General features: G+C 46.8%; 1 protein-coding gene across 1 annotated transcript; it reads right to left on the bottom strand.

Moving 5' to 3' along the window:
* Positions 1-358: 358 nt before the first annotated feature.
* Positions 359-17,206, bottom strand: lovit (loss of visual transmission). The gene is made up of 6 exons (XM_084606961.1): positions 16,815-17,206; positions 8,271-8,727; positions 7,255-7,836; positions 6,555-6,796; positions 5,530-5,705; positions 359-3,076 (listed from the first exon to the last, which is right to left on the bottom strand). The coding sequence occupies exons 2-6, from the start codon at positions 8,678-8,680 to the stop codon at positions 2,861-2,863; spliced, it is 1,626 nt and encodes a 541-aa protein (XP_084463087.1). The 5' UTR covers positions 8,681-8,727; positions 16,815-17,206; the 3' UTR covers positions 359-2,860.
* Between the last annotated feature and the right edge of the window lie 1,623 nt (positions 17,207-18,829).

Here is an 18,829-nt window from a genome sequence, read left to right as displayed (position 1 = left end):
ACTGATTTGTATTTATTCTCTCTGAGACCGTTTTATTCGCAACAACCCGCAAGACCAGAGACAGCTGTTCTGGCGGGCCTGCAGGATTGAGGGGGCACATGGAGCCCTGGACTAAGGGCTCCACTCGGGAAGAAAAGGAAGTTTATATAATAAATGTTTTTCCTCCTCCTCCCCGAGAAATCTCACATCTTGACGAAAGTGTTTGGATTGTTTTACCTGCGAACATGCGCACTTGGTTGTCAGAGCATTTTTGTCTATGTATGTGTTCTTTCAATAAATCATGCAGTTCATGGTCAGCGCTGTTCCAGTCTACTCGCTTGTCCTACGTTTGTTGCGCTGTGTTTTTTAAAATGGTGCACCAACTAGCTCCACTTTCAATTTTATTGCTGTTTTATAAACGTTTGAATCCGGAAGAGTGGTGCATTTTATTCTGTCCGCGACTGTACATATAATCAGTCTACGAAAATCAACTGCTCTACATGTGCGCACGCACATTTATCTCGTCTCACCTTTCCTGCTAGTACACCGCGAGCACACTTGCTTGGCTCCAGAATACCGGTTCGCCAAACAATGGTCTTCAAGGTTTAAAGGCACAAGCCGATTGTTTTAGCCCCAATTGCGCCGAAATTTTGTGGTGACTGTATCGAGAATGCGTATTTCATTTTTGCGCTATTTAGTAACAAGATTCGGTAAGCCGGAGCTGCAGAGGAATACACAAGCGATATAAGATTTGAAGCACGTCAACCAAGCCATGGTATATTGCAGCCATATACAACTGCTATTTTAATTGAAACATCCACTTTACCGAGACAACACATTTTGTATACATGTTAAAAATAAACGGCAGTCCATGCAGCTATGTGACGGAGCTATATCGTACCGCTAAATGCTGCTAAAACAGTAGCGCCCTAAAGTTTTTGGAGCTGCTTTTTCGAAAGCCGTTGGCTGGCACAGCCAAAATCTTTAAAATGTTCGCATGTTGTTCGGGGACAGCGTCTGGGCCAACATAGCTGCATTTTTCTGTGGCGGAAAAAACACTTTTCACCCTTCTAGCACTCATCGCCAATGACCGCCTTCGCCGAGCCGATGAAGCGCTTGGCCGCTGACTATAATATAAGCACTACATATCTCTATGACTAGGTTTGCCAGTGGCCTTTACGCTCATCGCATTGGCGCTTCTGCAGAAATAATGAGCATATCATTGAGCAACATAGAAATGGCAACAACCATGTCTCGAGACGGCGTTGACAACAAAGGAGGTGTCCTTGAAGCACCGTTTTCACAAGTCCGTCGTATACAGAATACATAACATTAATACCTGTTGTCACTCACTCTGAGGCGTATATGTGCGACCTCAGTAAGCAGCCTATACTGATCAGTTAACAGAAAATATAAATGAGCGCACGGGCACATTAATTCGGAGACTATATCCAGTGGAATAATTGGGAGGTCGTTTTGGTGGTTACGATCGCGGAGCCAGACGGGCCCGCATTACTCCGCATACAGCCGCCAGCTAAAGGTGTTCTTCTGGCCCATACACTTGGTCGATGTCTTCTTGAGCAAGTGCTTGATGCGACGTTTGGTTACGGAGAAGCACCTTTCCTTACCACATATCACGTCGATATTGTAACATCCGATTGTTCTTATTACGACATCGATGCTACAGTTCATGTGCATACACGGGATGATAATTAAGCGATGAATGTCGTCACCCTGTCCCGAAGAGTCTCTGGCGATCTATGTTTGAACTCCGGAGCGCGAACACTTGACGATCACTGGTTGACGATCACGTACACATGAGTTCCTTGACTTCTATCATCACTTGCAGCCTCCCTGTGATGCACGTGCAATGGCATTCAGCGCGTGCCTGGCACTCAGCTTTGGCAACCTGTAGTCGTCCACGCCATGTGCACAAGTGGCATGGCGACTGCGCGGCAACACATATATGGACCTTCGTACCTCCGTGAAGGGACGGTGGCTCACCAATACAAAGGCCGCAGTTCTGAATTTCCTGAGATCACTGGGGTTTGCCTGCACAATATGCGCAGCTATGTTTATGTTTGCTACTCGGGAGATAGTATGATACTGTCGGCCCCGCCATAACATTAACAAGGGACGTGACCGTTTTCCATACTTGCCAGCGCAGAGCTCAGACGTATTGAGCGTCAGCTGTTCTCCTCGTAAAATTAATTCCGTTTTAGCTCATGTACAGGTTCGGACTAGACAGACGTATGTGGCACAGATTACACAGCAATTAGCAGGCGATCGTTCGGTGGGCGTTTGCGGTGATGCACTCGTGATTTCGCTCTTTCTTTTCATCCCACGCTGTTTTCACCGTGTAAACCTTGACGTGTAAAGCAGAGCAGCAGTAATTGCGTGAGGATGTTGAGCGAAAGCTTGAATCGATGTCCGCTGTAGAAAAATCAATGTTCACGCCATCGCTTTGCTGCAGAGAACCACTCGGATGACTTTGTGTGGCAAGCAGAAAGGCGAAGCCAGCCGGGTGGACAAGAATACCTGCACTCATGCAGGGTTGCAGCAGTGAAGGGCTTCACGAAACTACGAGCTGAGGAACTCGGTTACTACGACCTCTAGAGGCCATAGTCGCCTGTCATTATGGGGAAGTTTAGTCTGCTGCGCTAAGTTGTGCTGCTCTTGAGTCATTTGCACAAGCGCTGACGATAAAGTTGCAATATCGCAGCACCGAACTGTCTGGGACGCGTTTAAGTTCTTGCATTTGCGCACACGTGAATGCACAAGCGCACTTGGATCGGCGTAGCTTGTGTTGCTTACACTTGTGGTCTTGGCGAGCCCAGCAACCCGAATCGTGAAACACGCAATGCAGGCTTCGCTCTTCCGATCACAGTTTGTGGTAGGTGATGCGTGTAGCACACAGCGCCCCGCAGGCACTGACCAGGGCCGCGCCGTACATGATGACGGTGGGCGAGCCGCCGAAGATCCGAACCAATGGACCGGCGCAGAGGGACAGGAGCAGCTGGGCCGGAAACATCATGCTGCTCACAAGCGCGATGTCAGTGCCCAGGCCACGCTGAGACCAGTCGGTGCCGCCCTCCACCTGCGGTGTAGTGAGATGCGCAGTGAGCACGAAGTCGCGCAGCCTCTGGCGGCCGCATTCAGTTGTGACAAACTGTAAAGACAACCGTTTGCTGTGCGATGCCATTGAAGATGGCAAAACTGAAATGATTGAAATTGTTCCGCAGCACTCCACTAACTCGCTTTTCGCTGCTGTTTTCTAGTCTAAGAGTAATTAAGCGTGTTAGGCTTAGTTGTCTAACAGGCCCCGCCAAGCCCAAAGGTCCCTAATATCAGTTTTTAAGTTGCTGTCTGAAACACATTAGCCGTAATTGCACCTTTCTGAACTTTAGTTTGATTAGGCCTGGATAAGCCTGATAGGCCTAAATAGGTTTATTGCGAATTCACCTATGTAGCTCACAAGTAAAACTTACGTGTATAGATATGGCTAAATCACTATAATTTTTTGTTATTTTCTATTTCAGTACTTCCAAGCTGGTGCATAACTGCTCCTTTGGTCGAATCCTCAGCACATTGAATCACATGTCCTGTTGCAATGCGTTGCCATATTTTACTTCGTATGTTCCGAATATTGCACCTGTTCCACTTCCGTAAACAATGGCCGGCTGACCATGAATGTATTGGAGATAAAAATAATTAATTTTACCTCCAGCGAAACGCACTTCCTGCTGAATTCTATCCATTCGTTCGCGGAGCAGTTCAATTGTGTCGTTGCGCGCTGTTTTGTCGCGAGTTCTTTTGCGGGCTCAAGTCAGCCCAATAAAGAGTTCCTCCAATGCACTGCCAGATTCTTCATTTGTTGTCATCGGCTTTGTCACCACCACGTGACAATATGGTTGTTTTTTTTCTTCTACTTTATAGGCGTTTATCTCCGTCGTTACATTAAATTACACATTTACTAACACAAAAATATACTCTCTATTCTTTCCTCGCTCTGAATGGCTGTGGCGCCCAGCTGCATATATCGCACAACGAGGCCCTCGTTTCTCTATATTCGCTTGTTGTAACGATCAATTCCAGTAGTAAATAGCAAACAAATAATAAGCAACGACGGAATGAAGGGGAAAAACACTGACGGTACCAACATGAACTAGCTGTGCCAGTACCTTGTGGTGCTACTAAAACTATATTTTTTCTTCCCGTTAAACCTACGAGAGTTTCGCACGCAGATTTCTTGAGTAAATAAGCCATAAAATATCACACCTTAAAGGTATCAAAGTAGACCATACTGATCCAAAAAACAAAATGAAGACCGAACTAAGAGGAGACAAACCTTGCTTGCCTTATTTCTACGGGCTTTTTTCTATGTTATCGAACAGTGAAGTAGCCCAGCTTCAGACGGTGGTAGAGAAGCTGCACATTTGGGGACGAGACGTTCTGGGCCGACGGATGTAGCGATGACAGTGTGCTGGCTTAGTTCTGTGCGATGGCAGTGGAGCTTCTGCGGCTGTTTTCATTCCACACAGAAGACAAGAACCAGTATGGTGCTCTTTCTCACAACCCCATCAATCGGGTCCTTGTGTTTGATAGCATGCTTTCTTAGAACTGAGGAAATAAAATCTGATAAAGTGACCCAATTTCACACATTTTTTAAGGTACGCAAAAGTAGACAAAGCCTCTGCCTCTCGGTTCCTTACCGTACTTTTAGTTATAGGGGACATAGTAAGATTGGGGCAGTATAATTGCTTAGCCACGAAATGGAACGTGAAGAAAGCAACAGATTTCAACGCCGAAGTCGGAATACTGCGGCTGCAGGGCCTACTAGGTCCTGCTGGTATGTACGCACGGTGTGCAATGCGTTAGCTTGTCATAGCAAAAGCTACAAGCACCAGTGCTTCCATCCTCCTTTAGGTAATGGCCTTCTGTGTTACCGGCGATAAAGTCAAAGCAAGCGCTCTTACACATAAGTGTGGTACTTCCATAGTCGGCCCGAAATCAATGAATAAAACGATGGACGAAGGAGCGGCGCCATCATTGGATACTTCCTGTCGTTGCATTCTGGTTAAGTATTTGTTTTCCATGCGTGTTCCTATCATAAACCTTAGTACGACCTCTGACAAATGTAAAACGACCCAGGTACAGGTGCGCGCATGACTTAAGTTGATGCGCGACAGTTTTTGTGTGTGTGTGTGGGGGGGGGGGGGGGGGAGGCGGGGGGCAAAATTGCGTTCCGTAGCTCTCAGGTGTGAAACGTGTGCACCAAGGTGCAGAGGTAGGCAGTATTATAGACGGACTATTGCACGGACACGCACTGCATGAGCTGTCCTACTGTCCATGCTCAACGGCACAAACGCGGCCTTTCGAGGCAGCGGATCGGCAGCGGAAGTGATTTGCCGTACTGCTCTTTATAGCAACTCTATACCTTGTGTAATTGGAGCAAAACTTGGCCGTATATGAAGCTTGGGAGCGCCGGGATTGTGTTTCGTGGTATAGGGATCTATAGTCCCGGGCCACGCTTAGCCCTAAAGTGCTTACCATTCGCGAGGTGTGGTAGTGGGCCACTAGGATGAATGGCATGGTGAACTGGGTGGCGTACAGGAGCCCCGCTGCAGGCGACACGAGCACCACTGCCGCCTTGGTGCGGCTCATTGCCAGCAGAGCCACGCCCACGGTGTAGGCAGCCTGACCCAGAATGTAAATTGGCTTGGCACCTGTAACGCGCGGAATCGTGAGTCGACATGCGTGATCTTCACCTGTGGTGTTATACCTTCCTAACGCGCCGTGTTCACAGCAACCGGAAATTATTGCAGTCAGTACTAGCTGTCTGCGTGGATAGAGATACTTTTGGCTCTGGGTACCTGCATGCCGATCACTTGAACATGCCTCTTAGAGCTGAGTTCCGGTAGGGGAGAGGACTGACATCTCTGGTTTAACGATTTGGCAGCTATGACTCACAAGATTGACTTAAAAGCAAGGGCTGAATCGATAATAAATTGCTTTCTAACACGGAGTCCATGCTGTTACCATCTGGTTTCTACATCTGAAATGTTTCATTACAAAGGCGCGTGTGCGTTTCTAGGGTATAAAATTAAATTGCAAATGCGCGACGCAAAAGTATGGAGACAGCACTGCACTGTTTATATCTCATCTTTCGCGCTGTGGAAAAAAAAAAAAAAATGCGTGTAATTGAGCCTTCGGATTGAGGAGAGGAACACATTGAAGGAGACCTGATATCCTGCCCTCATCCCCACCCCCTCCCCCTCCCCCCGACACACGCATAGTACTAATCACGGAGCACAGTTCACTGACGCCACAATTAGCTCAAACGAATGTAGTCAACATTTTACTTCAGGGCCCAACTGCTATACGCAAGCAGCTACAGCTGCCTCATATGTCTTACATTGCGTTTATTTCCAGTGGTTTACTTTTTCCTCTCTTCCTTTACATTAAGTATCCCTTTCCCTTCTCAGCTACGAGGTACAGTAAATTAATTTGCAATACAAGAAGAGTAACTTATAAACGTTAGCTGCCAAAGTGCAGGTAACACGGCGTACGCGTACCGAAGCGCTGAACGAGCCTCTCGATGAAGACTGAGTAGAGGGCGCAGGTGATGGAGTCGATGGCCAGGCCGAAGCAGCCTAATCGCACCCCACTCTGGTAGATGCGGTAGGACTCGGTGCCCATCGGTGCCACAGGGTCTCCTCCGTACACGACTGCGCCCACGAAGTCAGTGAGGAAGAGAGAGTAGCTCACCAGCGACATCCAGCAGAACAGGTTGGTCAGGCAGAGCACCATCATGGACCTGCAGCCGGCAGAGTTTATATAGGCCACGTGTCCAGATATTTCTCGTTTTGTACTAAGTAGTCCATGCGTGTGCAGGAGGAATGGTTTTATAATGAGTTCTGTATTTGCTTATGTAACCCTGCGCTTTTGTGTCATTGTCCGGTTGTGTTTATACCATTGAGACTAAATTTGTCGGTGATCAGGTTGGTCTCGGGGACGGACGCGACCAAAATGCCACAAATAAAATCAAGCTAACTTAGTGTAAAGAACAAGGACCGTAAGTTTTTTCTTTAACACCACTGTAAGCAAAGCAGCATGCAACGTGGAAACGTGGCTCTAGAATAAGGTGTTTGAGAAACACCCATGTCAGCGTCCTTTTTTCTTTCTAACGATAGGAACCACTGCATGAAACTGTTTTCGATATAGGATGTGTGAAGAGAAGCAGTTTCAAGAAAAGTAGCTAGCATAACCCCTGACCTGGGCATGTATACGATGGAGAGGAGGTACTCCTTCATTGTCGGGGCCTCCTCGTCGTCCTTGCCTTTGGCCCCACTCTTGACCTGCTTGTTGGTTTCTCGCTTTCCAAGTTCCATCGTTTCAGAGTCCTCGGCCCCACTGCAGTCGTCGTTCGTGAACCTCTGATATTCCCCGGCCCCCTCTTGCTCGAAGTAGCCGGCCGCCGTGGCTGCCCTGACGACATGCAACGGCATCTCGCGGAAGCTCATGAGGGTCGCGATGATGCATACCACGAAGAAAGTGCCGACGATCGCAAAGACGGTCTTGACGTGTCCGCCGAGACTCGCTCCGACCGTGGTGCTTTCCCAGTCGATGCCTCCCATGACGTAGCCGACAGCACCCGACAAGCCTGAGAGGACGGTGAAGGTCGACAGAGCGCGCGCGTGGTCTGACGCCACAGTGACGTCGAGGACATAGCTCCTGGACGGAGACTGGCACGCATCGCAGCACATGTCGAGGAACACGAAACCCAGGATGGTGAACGCGATGCCCCATGCTGCCGACTGTACATGGCCGTCGCTCTGGCTAGCGACGGTCGAGTTGCTGAAATTGAAACGAAAAAGAAAAACCTCCTAAGTGTCTGTCTCATAAAATGTCGTCATAATTAATAAATAACGCGAAAATACTCCACTGGAACATCGCTAGAAGTTTTGGTAGACAAGACAGCATGGCAACGAAACGCACCGGTAGAAAAAGGTGGACTATGCTACTTATAAGAGGTCAGCCTCAATTTCTGCTACATACGGGCGAAATGTGAGACGAAACGCAGGGGAAAAGAGTCAAGGAAATCGGCAGTTTAAATCACGGACCACCTTAAGTCACCCACTCTGGTGCAATGGTTTGTCCTTGTGATGTCCACTCGTACGTATGCACCATACACGTTCGACCAGGTGGTGCAAGCAAGAAGCCAGAAATTTCTCTTTGAAAAAGCTGCAATAAACTGTGGCCCCGAGTAACAATTGTATTCAATTACTTACCCAGCATCAGTGAGCGGGAGGGTCGGACTGTCCCCAAGGGCGATGCCCAAGTCTTGGCCATTGGGCACCAGTACCAGCCCGATGAGCATTCCCAGCGAGAGGAGCGCAATGAATGGCCTCCGGCGGCCAATGCGCGACGCGCACGTGTCGCTCATCGAGCCCAGCAGCGGCGTGACGAAGAAACCCAGCGCGGGGCTCAGGCACATGGTGAGCGCCACGAACGAGATGGGCACTCCGAGCCCCAGCAGGATGGGACCGATGAAGGCCGTCTCGGCTGCGTAGCAGAGCTCGATGCCGCACACGGCGCCGCTCAGCAAGACTAGCTCCCAGGTCTTCTTCTTGCGGAATATGTGCGAGTACTTGTTCGGAATATCGGCCACACCCAGCGGGGTCTGGTCGTTGGAGCCCATGGTGTGCCTCGGTCTCGTCGGGTCTCAGAGCAGCGTCATGAAACAACCTAGAAGAGATAACATAACATATACTGTCCACTGTATAACGAAGCTGTCGATTTACGCAATAATCATGTATACACGATAGAGAGTAAGACTATTGCGACACGTCGAGTAGGTATGGCACTATCGAATATGCATATCTCGAATATGCATACTATTCTACTATGTTTCGATACTTTTCTTGTGTCGGTATGTCAGGTATCGATTGCCAAAGTTGAAAGTATGAGAGTATCGGTACCGAAAACGCGTTTTCAGTGTATGTTGTATTTTAACGATACTTGATACTGAAAAAAAAAAAAAAACATGTCCTGCAGATTTTGAGGCTACTGCGACTCGGACTTTGCTCGATGGTACTTTCTTAGCAGTAGCACACTGCAAAAGCAAAGAATTATATTCAAGAACAGACGGTGTCAGCGTCGTTTGCTCGTTCAATATTTTTCTCCGCATTTGTTGCTTGGCGAATACGCGGAGTATTCGTTCAGCAGTAACGACATCCTATTCGCCCCTATTTCAAGATGTTGTAGTTGCAAACGGAAATGGAAGATTTCTGCCGTCAAGATCAGAACCTTAAATATTTTTTGTTTACTGCCTCAGCGGGATGAGGTTTCGAACTCTTCCACACGGGTCGATGAACTCATCAGCGCCAGCAGCGTCAAATGCATCAGCTGAACCATAGGCCTTTCGTGCAAGCCTTTCAACATGATTTAGTTACAAGAGCCGCTGTCAGACGATTTCCATAGCTACACTTCCAGGCGAACCTGTATCGACGTGGCTATACGCTTTGCTCTTAGCCGTCAATAACGGGGCCCTTCATCAGATATCACACGATATTTGTTTTTGTTTTTTAGAGTTGTAGAATGTATTTTTTTTTCATTTGCTTCGCTTAGATCCTGACAAAATTGAGGGGTTCCTTCATAATGGCTGTTGGAGCAAATTCTGCTACTCTATACCCTTAAGTAAAGATAACATATAAATAACATTTTTTTTTTAATTTTTATTGAATACTTTAAGTAAATAGTAAGATATGTTTCTCCTGATGGCAACGTTCTACACTTTTGTTTTCTTAGAGCGGGAGCTCTAGAACTTCGGATTTCGCGTCGCTTTGTCGCAGCAGCCTTGACCTTTGAACTTAGGGGATATCTGGCGTCATGATATGGTAATAACGTAGTAGTGCTGACGGCACATCATTTGAAAAGCAATAAAGTTTAATCGAAGTCAAACAGTGTACAACGTTGCTAAGTCATGTAAAAACATGACTAACTCGATCAAATAACTGAGTTCAAGCCATGCTTAAATCCCCAGCTTTTTTCGTGTTTATTCTTGCTTTTGACAAAAAATGTTCGGCTTAAAATCTGTCAAAAACTGTGTTTGGGAAACAATTGTTCCTCTTTCCCAAGCGCGGGAAGCTTCCGCCTTTTAGTACAGTGGAAAGGCAGAAACAAATAGGTAAATACTGCAGTAAAAGACAAAAATCATTAAAAGTATCAATTTTATTGGTATGTAGTTAGGTGTTCACAGACCGGTTTGCATGGAGAACATTACATAAACATAGATCTTGCTAGGCTACCTTGGAAGTGCTCATTACAATGGCTTCAGTTCAATGCTAAAGCTCTCACGGAACCAGCTGCATCAGCAGTAGAGCTCAAAAGAGTTGCAGTTAAAGCTATTACAACCAATTTGCACACCTAATGAAATACGAAGTAGGCGCGTTGCATTGCTTACCCCTACTATACTGTTATAAGCTTTTTCACACTTTGCTATGAATATCTGCGACCGGCCTGGTGAGCGACTCGGAGGAGGTAGAGGGATGACTGCGCGTACACATCTGCTGTCCGTGAAGGCCGAGGATCGCGACTGACGCTAGGGGAGTCCGAATTTGAGGGTGCGCGAGCGACAAGCGGGTACTCTGTCCTGACTACACGCGCTCGTACCACTTGTACAGCAGCAGAAAAACGGAAATCTGAGCTAGTTGGTGCATTGCAAGTTTAAAAAACAGCGCGGCTACTTGGGACAAACAGAGAGGAGAATAACGGACAAGCGCTTGTCCGGTATTCTCCTCTCTGTTTGTCCCAAGTAGCCGCGCTGTTTTTTGATCTTGTACAGCAGCATTGCCCGGTGATGGCCGCGACGGCTGCAACTATGATACGCGCACTCTCTTATTACCTGCAGCTGTGAGGCCTCTCCGCACGACGCTTCTCAACGCCACTTGGGCTCGCGGCGTCGCCACCGCGCCTCAAGCTTACGGAGAGAGAGCGAGAGAGCAAGCGTTGGACCGCCACCAGCGAAATCCGTAATTATGGCCAGAGCAGAGAACTAAAAATTTTAGGGGGTACTTAAGCTTTGCCTTTAAGAGTATGACGCGATAGCGTAGTCTATACCACCCCACATATAAAGCCACGCTTTAACCACGCTGCATGAACGTGCCTGCGTTGCATAGTAGAAGCGAGCCTGACTCGGCATCCAAGAGCACTGGAAGGTTGATAGTTATTCCATCTTCCCACTTCTAATGAACAACCTGAGTTGGCAGCTCCTCACAACGTTCTGACATCATGTGGGCTAGCTAAGTTGCGCAAACCATCGAAGAAACAGTGCTGGACCATGTTAGCTAACAGATACCACCTGCCGGCACCATTCTCGCGAATTTTCGCTCACAACTCCGACGCTGTGCCGCCTGGGTTGTTTAAACCATTTCAATAATAGTTTATTGTATTGAATACACTGAAGAGTATTTGAGGGCATTGGGTATCGATATTGAATATATTTTTTAAAGTATCGTGCCCGGCCGTGGCGAGGACATTCTGTGCAAGAATCAGAAATGGCAGCATGACCGTCATCCGGTGCAAGGCTAGCCAGGTTCGCCACTTTGGTGAAAAATACTACGAATGCTGCGTTGCCTTCAACCCTGTGCTAATCAGGAGGCTGTGTGTGGAGGTGTGTGTGTGTGTGTGCGCACACACACACACACACACACACACACACACACACACACACACACACACACACACACACACACACACACACACACACACACACACACACACACACACACACGCACACACACACACACACACACACACACACACACACACACACACACACACACACACACACACACACACACACACACACACACACACACACACACACACACACACACACACACACACACACACACACACACACACACACACACACACACACACACACACACACACACACACACACATTCATTTCACACAACAGTCGTGTTTCCCTTTATAAATAGTTATTTAGACCGCACACTAGTACCTGACTATCGGTCCAAAGAGCATTTGATAATTTGTATGAATTGAATGCAAACAAAATGAATTGAAATGCAGTGTAGAGTACAGAAGCTGATGCAATAGGTGTGCGATAAAAAACAACCCATCGCTAAAAACGGCAATAAAGTATTGAATTTAGCCCTTAGTATCAAGACTGATATGCATAGAGAAAGTTACTCGAAGCCTCCACACTAGCTGCTGGAAAATTATGCTCAAGTAGGCATTCGTGCTGGCTATATGAGAGTGTCTGTATTTATCTACATGATCACTCATGAATATAAAGTGCAGTCTATATACGTAGACCGTTGTTTATCTCTTATCAGCTAGTGCCATTTCTAGCACGCACTCCAAGTTCTCTTTCGTTTTTAGAACATGCTTTTCTTCTGCTCGCTTCCTTCAATGTGGAGGAAGCCGTTCACAGGTTGCAGTGATCTGGCATAAATGTCTGACAAATGGCGATACGGAGGCCTTTCCATTATTGCAGGTGATCCCCTTACTCCCCTCACGTGCACTTCAAACAAAGAAACGAGCTGAGAAAAAAATCTAATCAGATGAAAACTTGAGATACCCTGAACGGTTTTCTGAACAAAATGCGGCGACGAACAGCTTCTAGGTGAAGTGCGTACTGACATGAGGTTTCATGGCGCTACGGACCCCAACAATGGCGGGATAGAGTTGCAAGCAGCTGTACATGGTGACGTTTGAGCGTTTCAGTACTGACCCAGAAACTTGAAAACAAAAAACAAAATGCGTCCATCAAACTGCTGATGAAATTATTGTTATTCTGACAAAGTAAAGGGCAAAAAAGGCTTGTGCAGATTTTTCCTGAAATTATTCTTATATTTTTCTAACCTTCCCATGAATCTATTTCGTGAATATATTCCTGAAAATGAAAATTAAAAATGTTAAATATTGTATTTACTTAATTGGGGAACTAATTGAAACTATTTGCCTCATACTTGGTGTCCGTCGCAGTCTCCACTTATAGCCCCAAGGCTAAAATAAATCTAAAGCTAGGTATGATTTCTTCGTGTTAAAATTTTGGACCCAAACAAACACGATATATATTGTTGTAGAAGACCTTGACCTGGGCGATACGTCGTCAACAGTCAATAGAACGTTCTGCGATCAGTCGTGAGACGTGTCAGCACACGTACGAGCGTCGAAGCGAGCTTCGTTGTCGTTTTTCTTTCCTGCCCGTCACGCGCGTTGAATATGCTTGTCGTCGTTCTCTTCAGCAATAGGCGCTGAACATATCAGAGCCAAATACCTGTTTTACAATATATATATACATGCTCACACATACGTACTGCACACCCGTCAGCGTGCAGTGCAGCGAAACTACATGCATTACGCGCGGTATTACAGTAATCAGACATCGCGCCACGGGCAGCTTTGGTTACGGTGACGCGAGACAGCTGCCTTCTCTCCGTGCACGCATGGCACGAACGAACCGCGATAGCGTGCGGGAAATGCTGCAATAGCCGGCGGCTTGTGAAATGAAAGCTTTGGCCAGGGATGCGCTTTCGTATAGCACACGATGCGCAATAAAAGTTGCATCTGTTCCAGCGAGCGCGTGTTTCAGGCCGCCAGAACAAGATTTAAGCTGCAGCTAAGAGTGCGGTATTAGTGCATTCGTTTTACGTCTGCTGTATATTTTAAGCTTGCTGTTCAGATACGGAGAATAACTCGAGGACAAATGTCGCCGTGAACGTCAAGTGGTGTAACACCAGAGCCGTTCTTAAAAAAGACGCTGGTACTAGCACTTGTATTATCCGGTAAACTAATGAGCAACACGCCGCAGCCACGCTCATTCAGCAAGTTACACGCTTCTTGTATGTTTTTAGGGAGTTGCCGAAATCGAACTGGACTTCAACACTAGTGATTCTGGTGGACGGAAAACTGGGCGAGTTGGTTTGCATCGAAATTGGACGTAGTTTTACTAACAGCACAAACTACACGGCCAAGAAAGTGAGAAAACAGTGCTGGGGTGTCTCACTTCATTTTTGTCCGCGTTGTTCGGGCTGTTACGCTGGCGATTGTTGACATTCTGGTGCAGTTTTTAAAACCGCCTACTTAGATTCCACTGGCAGCCCGAAGTGACCCTGCTTGGTTAATCCACCACTGCACGCGAATACACTCTAACCGCGGCGAGTCTAGCCGGTGCGTTTCGAGCGCCTTTGCGTGCGGAGTGCTGAATAAACAACACGTATTATAGCAGTAAAATGAAATGCGAAAACCGTGCTGCCTACGCGCCTGCTCTTCGACGAATTTCTTGCTGTCACGATGGCATCTGAACATCAACCAAAACAAAGTCGATCATGATAATATCACATACGAGTACGACTATTAGCTTTTTCAACGAACCTGATACAAGCGCTATGAAAAAAAAAAAAAAAAAAAGAAAGAATGAAAACAGAGCGCGTAAGCAGCACCATGCTATGCGTATCTTTTTTGATCATGCCTGCAATTGGAAGCATATGTATATTCCGCTTGCTAGTTAGATTAGAACTTCGCAGTTGTACTGCAAAGAATTTGTGGAGGAACTGGCTCGAATTGAAGTGCGAGAAAAGGCAACTTGCTGTCAGCAAAAAAAAAAAAAAAAAAAAAAAAAAAAAAAAAAGCAGCGTATGCTTTGTAGTTGTGGCGCGTGCGGATATGCATGGTTCCTGTGTTCACCACTGACCGGCGCTGAAGGGACCTAAGACAGTGCAGTTGTTTATATTTCCGTCCGGACTACACGTAACGTGAATTCTGTGCACATTGGTTCAGCAAGTCTCCAACAGCTTTCAGTGTCGGAGCTGCATGTAAGTCTCCAGTTCGATGTGCTGCCAGTGGAAGTATCCGTACGTTTTTCACTTACCATAAGACTCAATCGTCACCCAGTCAAAACAAACTATAGAACTGTGTCAAAAATACGATAAAATATCCAGTAGTTTTGTCGTAACCATCAGATTTTTCTGTAATTCTGTAGCTTTTCTGTAGTAACTACAAAAATGTATGATGTTAATACAGAATATTCTGTTGTCGCAACAGGTTTCCCGTCATAAACCGCACAGAAATTTTGTCGTAACATCAGACAACTTTCTGTAGTTTTTTTTCCGACTGGGCTGCAGCCATAGTATAGCAATGTTACAGTGCAATGGCCGCAGACCTTAACCTTTATCTTGCTTTTCTCACTTCCTGGCTCTGCCTTTTTTATTTTGTGGATCGTAGGTTCTTGCAGCTTCCTTAGCGCGAACACGACATACATAACTTGACGCATGGGTAATTTCTTCGGGGAAAAAGACAAGCCACTGATGAAGCCCGGAACAAAGGCTTCCGGGTGCTGGTGTAGCGAAAAGAGACAAAACTGGCAAGCGCAGGAAGCTGTGATGGATGTTGTGAAGCCCTTAGTATAATTGACCCTGCCAGTGGGGTGCGTATCTTGGGCCTTTCCTAAGACTCCGCATTGAAGTGGGTGGGCGACCCTGCGCTCTGCGCGAGGACTTTGTTAGCTGGAACTACTGGTTGTGCAGTGATGATATTTATCAGCTTGAACACAACAATACATGGCATACACCCCAGAACCATACTTGCGGCGATATATAGCGGCTGCCGTCAGCAATAAAGCGAAAAGGGAGATGCGTACCTCCATTCGCCAGAAGCGGGAACGGCTGCAGAATCCTTTACAGTTTGTTGTTGAAAGCGGCCGCCACGGCCACGAGTTGAGCTCAAGGATATCTTCCACGCGCTCCTGTGTTCACGTTTATAAATCTCACGACTGTACAAGTATAATGTAACCCTAGAACGAAGCGGCAAATGCCCCTCGAGAAAGGCCTTCCAAACAATGGCGTCGATCGATTGTCATTACTTCCCAGTTAATCGGTGGTCAGTTCTCCAATTCGCGCTAGGTTAATTCCCTGTCACGTGGCTCAGAAATCGGTCGACACCACTGGCCAGACCAATGGTCTCTTTGAAGGGCACTTGCGGCGTCATTCTTCATTTTTTCTTCAAAAGTGGCCAGCAGATTTGAACCTCACTGTCGCGATACCTTGCATGGCGGGGTTTTTGTTCTACTTCCTACCGTTTCTGGTTACAGTAGCTATTCTGGCACAGTAGTAGCCGTTTCTGGTCACAGTACCTGTAGCAAATTATTTTGGTCGCGCTTGCTGCAGGCTGCAAATTTTCGCAAAGCAGCGCACGAAGTTCTCCCGGTGCAATTGAGACCGGTAGCAAATACAATATGGTCTTCGCGTGAGAAGGATGCAACAATATTCGCTGCAAATGTGGGATGAGTGAGTCGATTATTTTCTTTTTCTAGGGCAGACGTTATACAAACATCAATCTTTGCCGCCTTGCCAGAATATTTTCCCTGTTTTACTGTGAGCTGCTTACAGCGTAAATAAACGGCTATGAAGCGATGGACTGGGCTGGCTAAGCTGAAAACTACTTGGGGAACAGAGATCATCTTCGGCCAAATTCAATGTTACTGCGATACACCGGAACCCGCATCGAAATATTCAGAGGCACAGTATTTTCCTTTTTCTTTTTTTTTTTAACCACAGTTATTTCAGGTCAATACATCACGAGACAGGGAATGTATTAGTCGCACTCCAATGCAAATAGAAATGCGCTATCTGACAAGTTGCTGAAAGGACGCAGATTCGGCAGCAACTGCCATATCTCGCTGCGTATTTCGTTCCATATTTCAGCGTGCAGCTGCAGCAAGATGACCGGCATCTATCAAGACAGCCGGTTGCATGTTGCGCGCTAAGCTAGCAGAATGAAATGGAAGGTATTCCACTTACCTTGTTGCCGTTCAGACTTCTCGGTACGTTTCCACTCTAAGGACGCGTAAACAAAGGGCACAAAACGTCTTGGCGAGCCATGTGAAAAAAAAAAAAAAAAAAAGAATAAAAATAGACACGCTCGCTTTGCTTCGAGTCGAGGCACCTCAGCACACACACACACACCAATCACCGAGTGCTGACGCCGTTGCAAACGAACGTCAAAGTCGGTTTGTTCTTGCGCAAGAGCACTGTACTGCAACGCGTGCGCCTGGCTCAGGCCAAGCGTCGAAGCGGAAAGCGAAAACCGCAACGGCGCGAAGACGGGACGGGTCCGCCGCTCGTTACGTGGAAAAAGAAAACGCGTTTATTCCTCCCACCATCTTCCTCTGCTGCTTCTGTCGTTCCTGCTTGCCTTTCGCTTTTTTTATCTCTTTGTGGCGGCTTCGTGACGCTTCTTGACGTAGGAGAAAGGGAGAAAAGAAGAAAGAAAAGGAAAACCTGATTACCCTGGAGCGAACGGTGCTAATACCGCAGGCGCATCTTGGGAGAGGGTGGGGTGATGACCTTGGATACGCTCGCTCACGCCAGACAGTCCGTAGTGAAAGCGAGGTAAGGACCATCGCAAGATTGCGGATTGGCCTTTCGGAAACCCTTGCCCTCGACAGACCTTAAGGCGAAGTGAAAATGACCTTTTAGAACACGTGTGCTTTGCGCGCTGGTGGGAAAAATCGGAATGCAATCCACAGGTTTTTGCGGCGATTGTCGCTGCCCCTTGTGCAGTATCGCCGAGGCGACCCAATTGGCTAAGCATGCGTTTTAGCTCGACGGAGTCACCAGCATATGGTTTGGCATAAATGCATTCTCGTGGCATGGTGTTTCGTGATCGAGCGCGGGATAGCGCAATTCGAGCAGTGATGGCACAACACAGTTCATGGATTATTACACTCCAAATCTACACCCGGAATATGAGGTAGGAATTTAAGAATCGCAATCAATTCTGGTCACAGCCTGCCGTGAAATTTCAGTGCAAACCATCCCTTATAAGAAAACAAACAAACAAAAAAGCTTATTAAACTGTAGATGCTTCCATATTTAAGGTCATCCCATTGTTCTTATATTTATGTAATTACGGTGCTTGTTTCGCGCGGCAAATTAGCTGGTCTACTGAAGTTGTTTCTAGAGTTGGTTTTGAATCTAATTTTGACAATCACCGATCCGGGGCAACCTCTTAAAATGCGTGCGTGGCCGAGAAGCGAATCCATGATATCGAGCTCAGCTAGAGAACACCATAATATATTCTCCTTACCGTGGTCAGCAATCGCGCATCTGCTATGGAGTAATGCCAGAAGTAAATTAAAGTAGACAGTATGTTGGTTTCATTATGAAGAATAATAACTCCTGCCATTGACCAAAGCGTAGATGTAAGCGACGCTATCGGAATCTGCATTGACGATGTGGAGGCGGGTTATGATAATTCGCTCATTTATGTACACACGTGGCTTCACGTTCTCAGCGGGTCAGCAATTATGCGAATATCCCGTTCAGCCTTCTCAGACCTCACGACTGGCAGTTTTACTTTTCAAGAAAAAGTGAATTACCGCAGAGTCGCAGGCGCATACACAGAAACAATTCCAGTGATGTCTGGCCACGCGGGCAGCTGTTTGTCGACCCTTTTGCGTTATGATGCTGGAATGCATTTAATGGGCACGCTTTCATCTTCCTGTACATCCATCTGTCCAAATTGCAAGGAATTACCGGTCTGTACTTGGCTACTATAGCTGACGTGTGCACACAGAAGGAAGCTAAAAAAAATGCGAACGGAAAGACTGAATAAAATGGCCACATCGGAATAATCACGTACCCCATTGGCCCCAAATACCACCCAAAAATGTTGAAACAAGATGCGTAAACCAGACAGGCCGTTGCAAAAAAAGATATACCACCTATATTAAGCTGTCATCTGCAGAAGCTTACACAAACGTCACTTGAACATGTACTGGTTAGCTTGAAGTTAGTGCGGTACGAACAATAAG

This window comes from Amblyomma maculatum, chromosome 6 (assembly GCF_055883805.1).
Source record: "Amblyomma maculatum isolate TAMU_Amacu chromosome 6, ASM5588380v1, whole genome shotgun sequence".
Taxonomy (NCBI): Eukaryota; Metazoa; Arthropoda; class Arachnida; order Ixodida; family Ixodidae; genus Amblyomma; species Amblyomma maculatum.
This window is presented reverse-complemented; position numbering and strand designations above follow the sequence as displayed.

Excerpts from the sequence above, each read along its gene's own strand:
- lovit (XM_084606961.1), bottom strand. The coding sequence starts at position 8,680 with ATGGGCTCCAACGACCAGACCCCGCTGGGTGTGGCCGATATTCCGAAC. Across the intron at positions 5,706-6,554 it reads GAGGCTCGTTCAGCGCTTCG|GTGCCAAGCCAATTTACATT; the intron begins GTACGCGTACGC and ends CGCGCGTTACAG. Across the intron at positions 3,077-5,529 it reads ACTACCACACCTCGCGAATG|GTGGAGGGCGGCACCGACTG; the intron begins GTAAGCACTTTA and ends ACTACACCGCAG.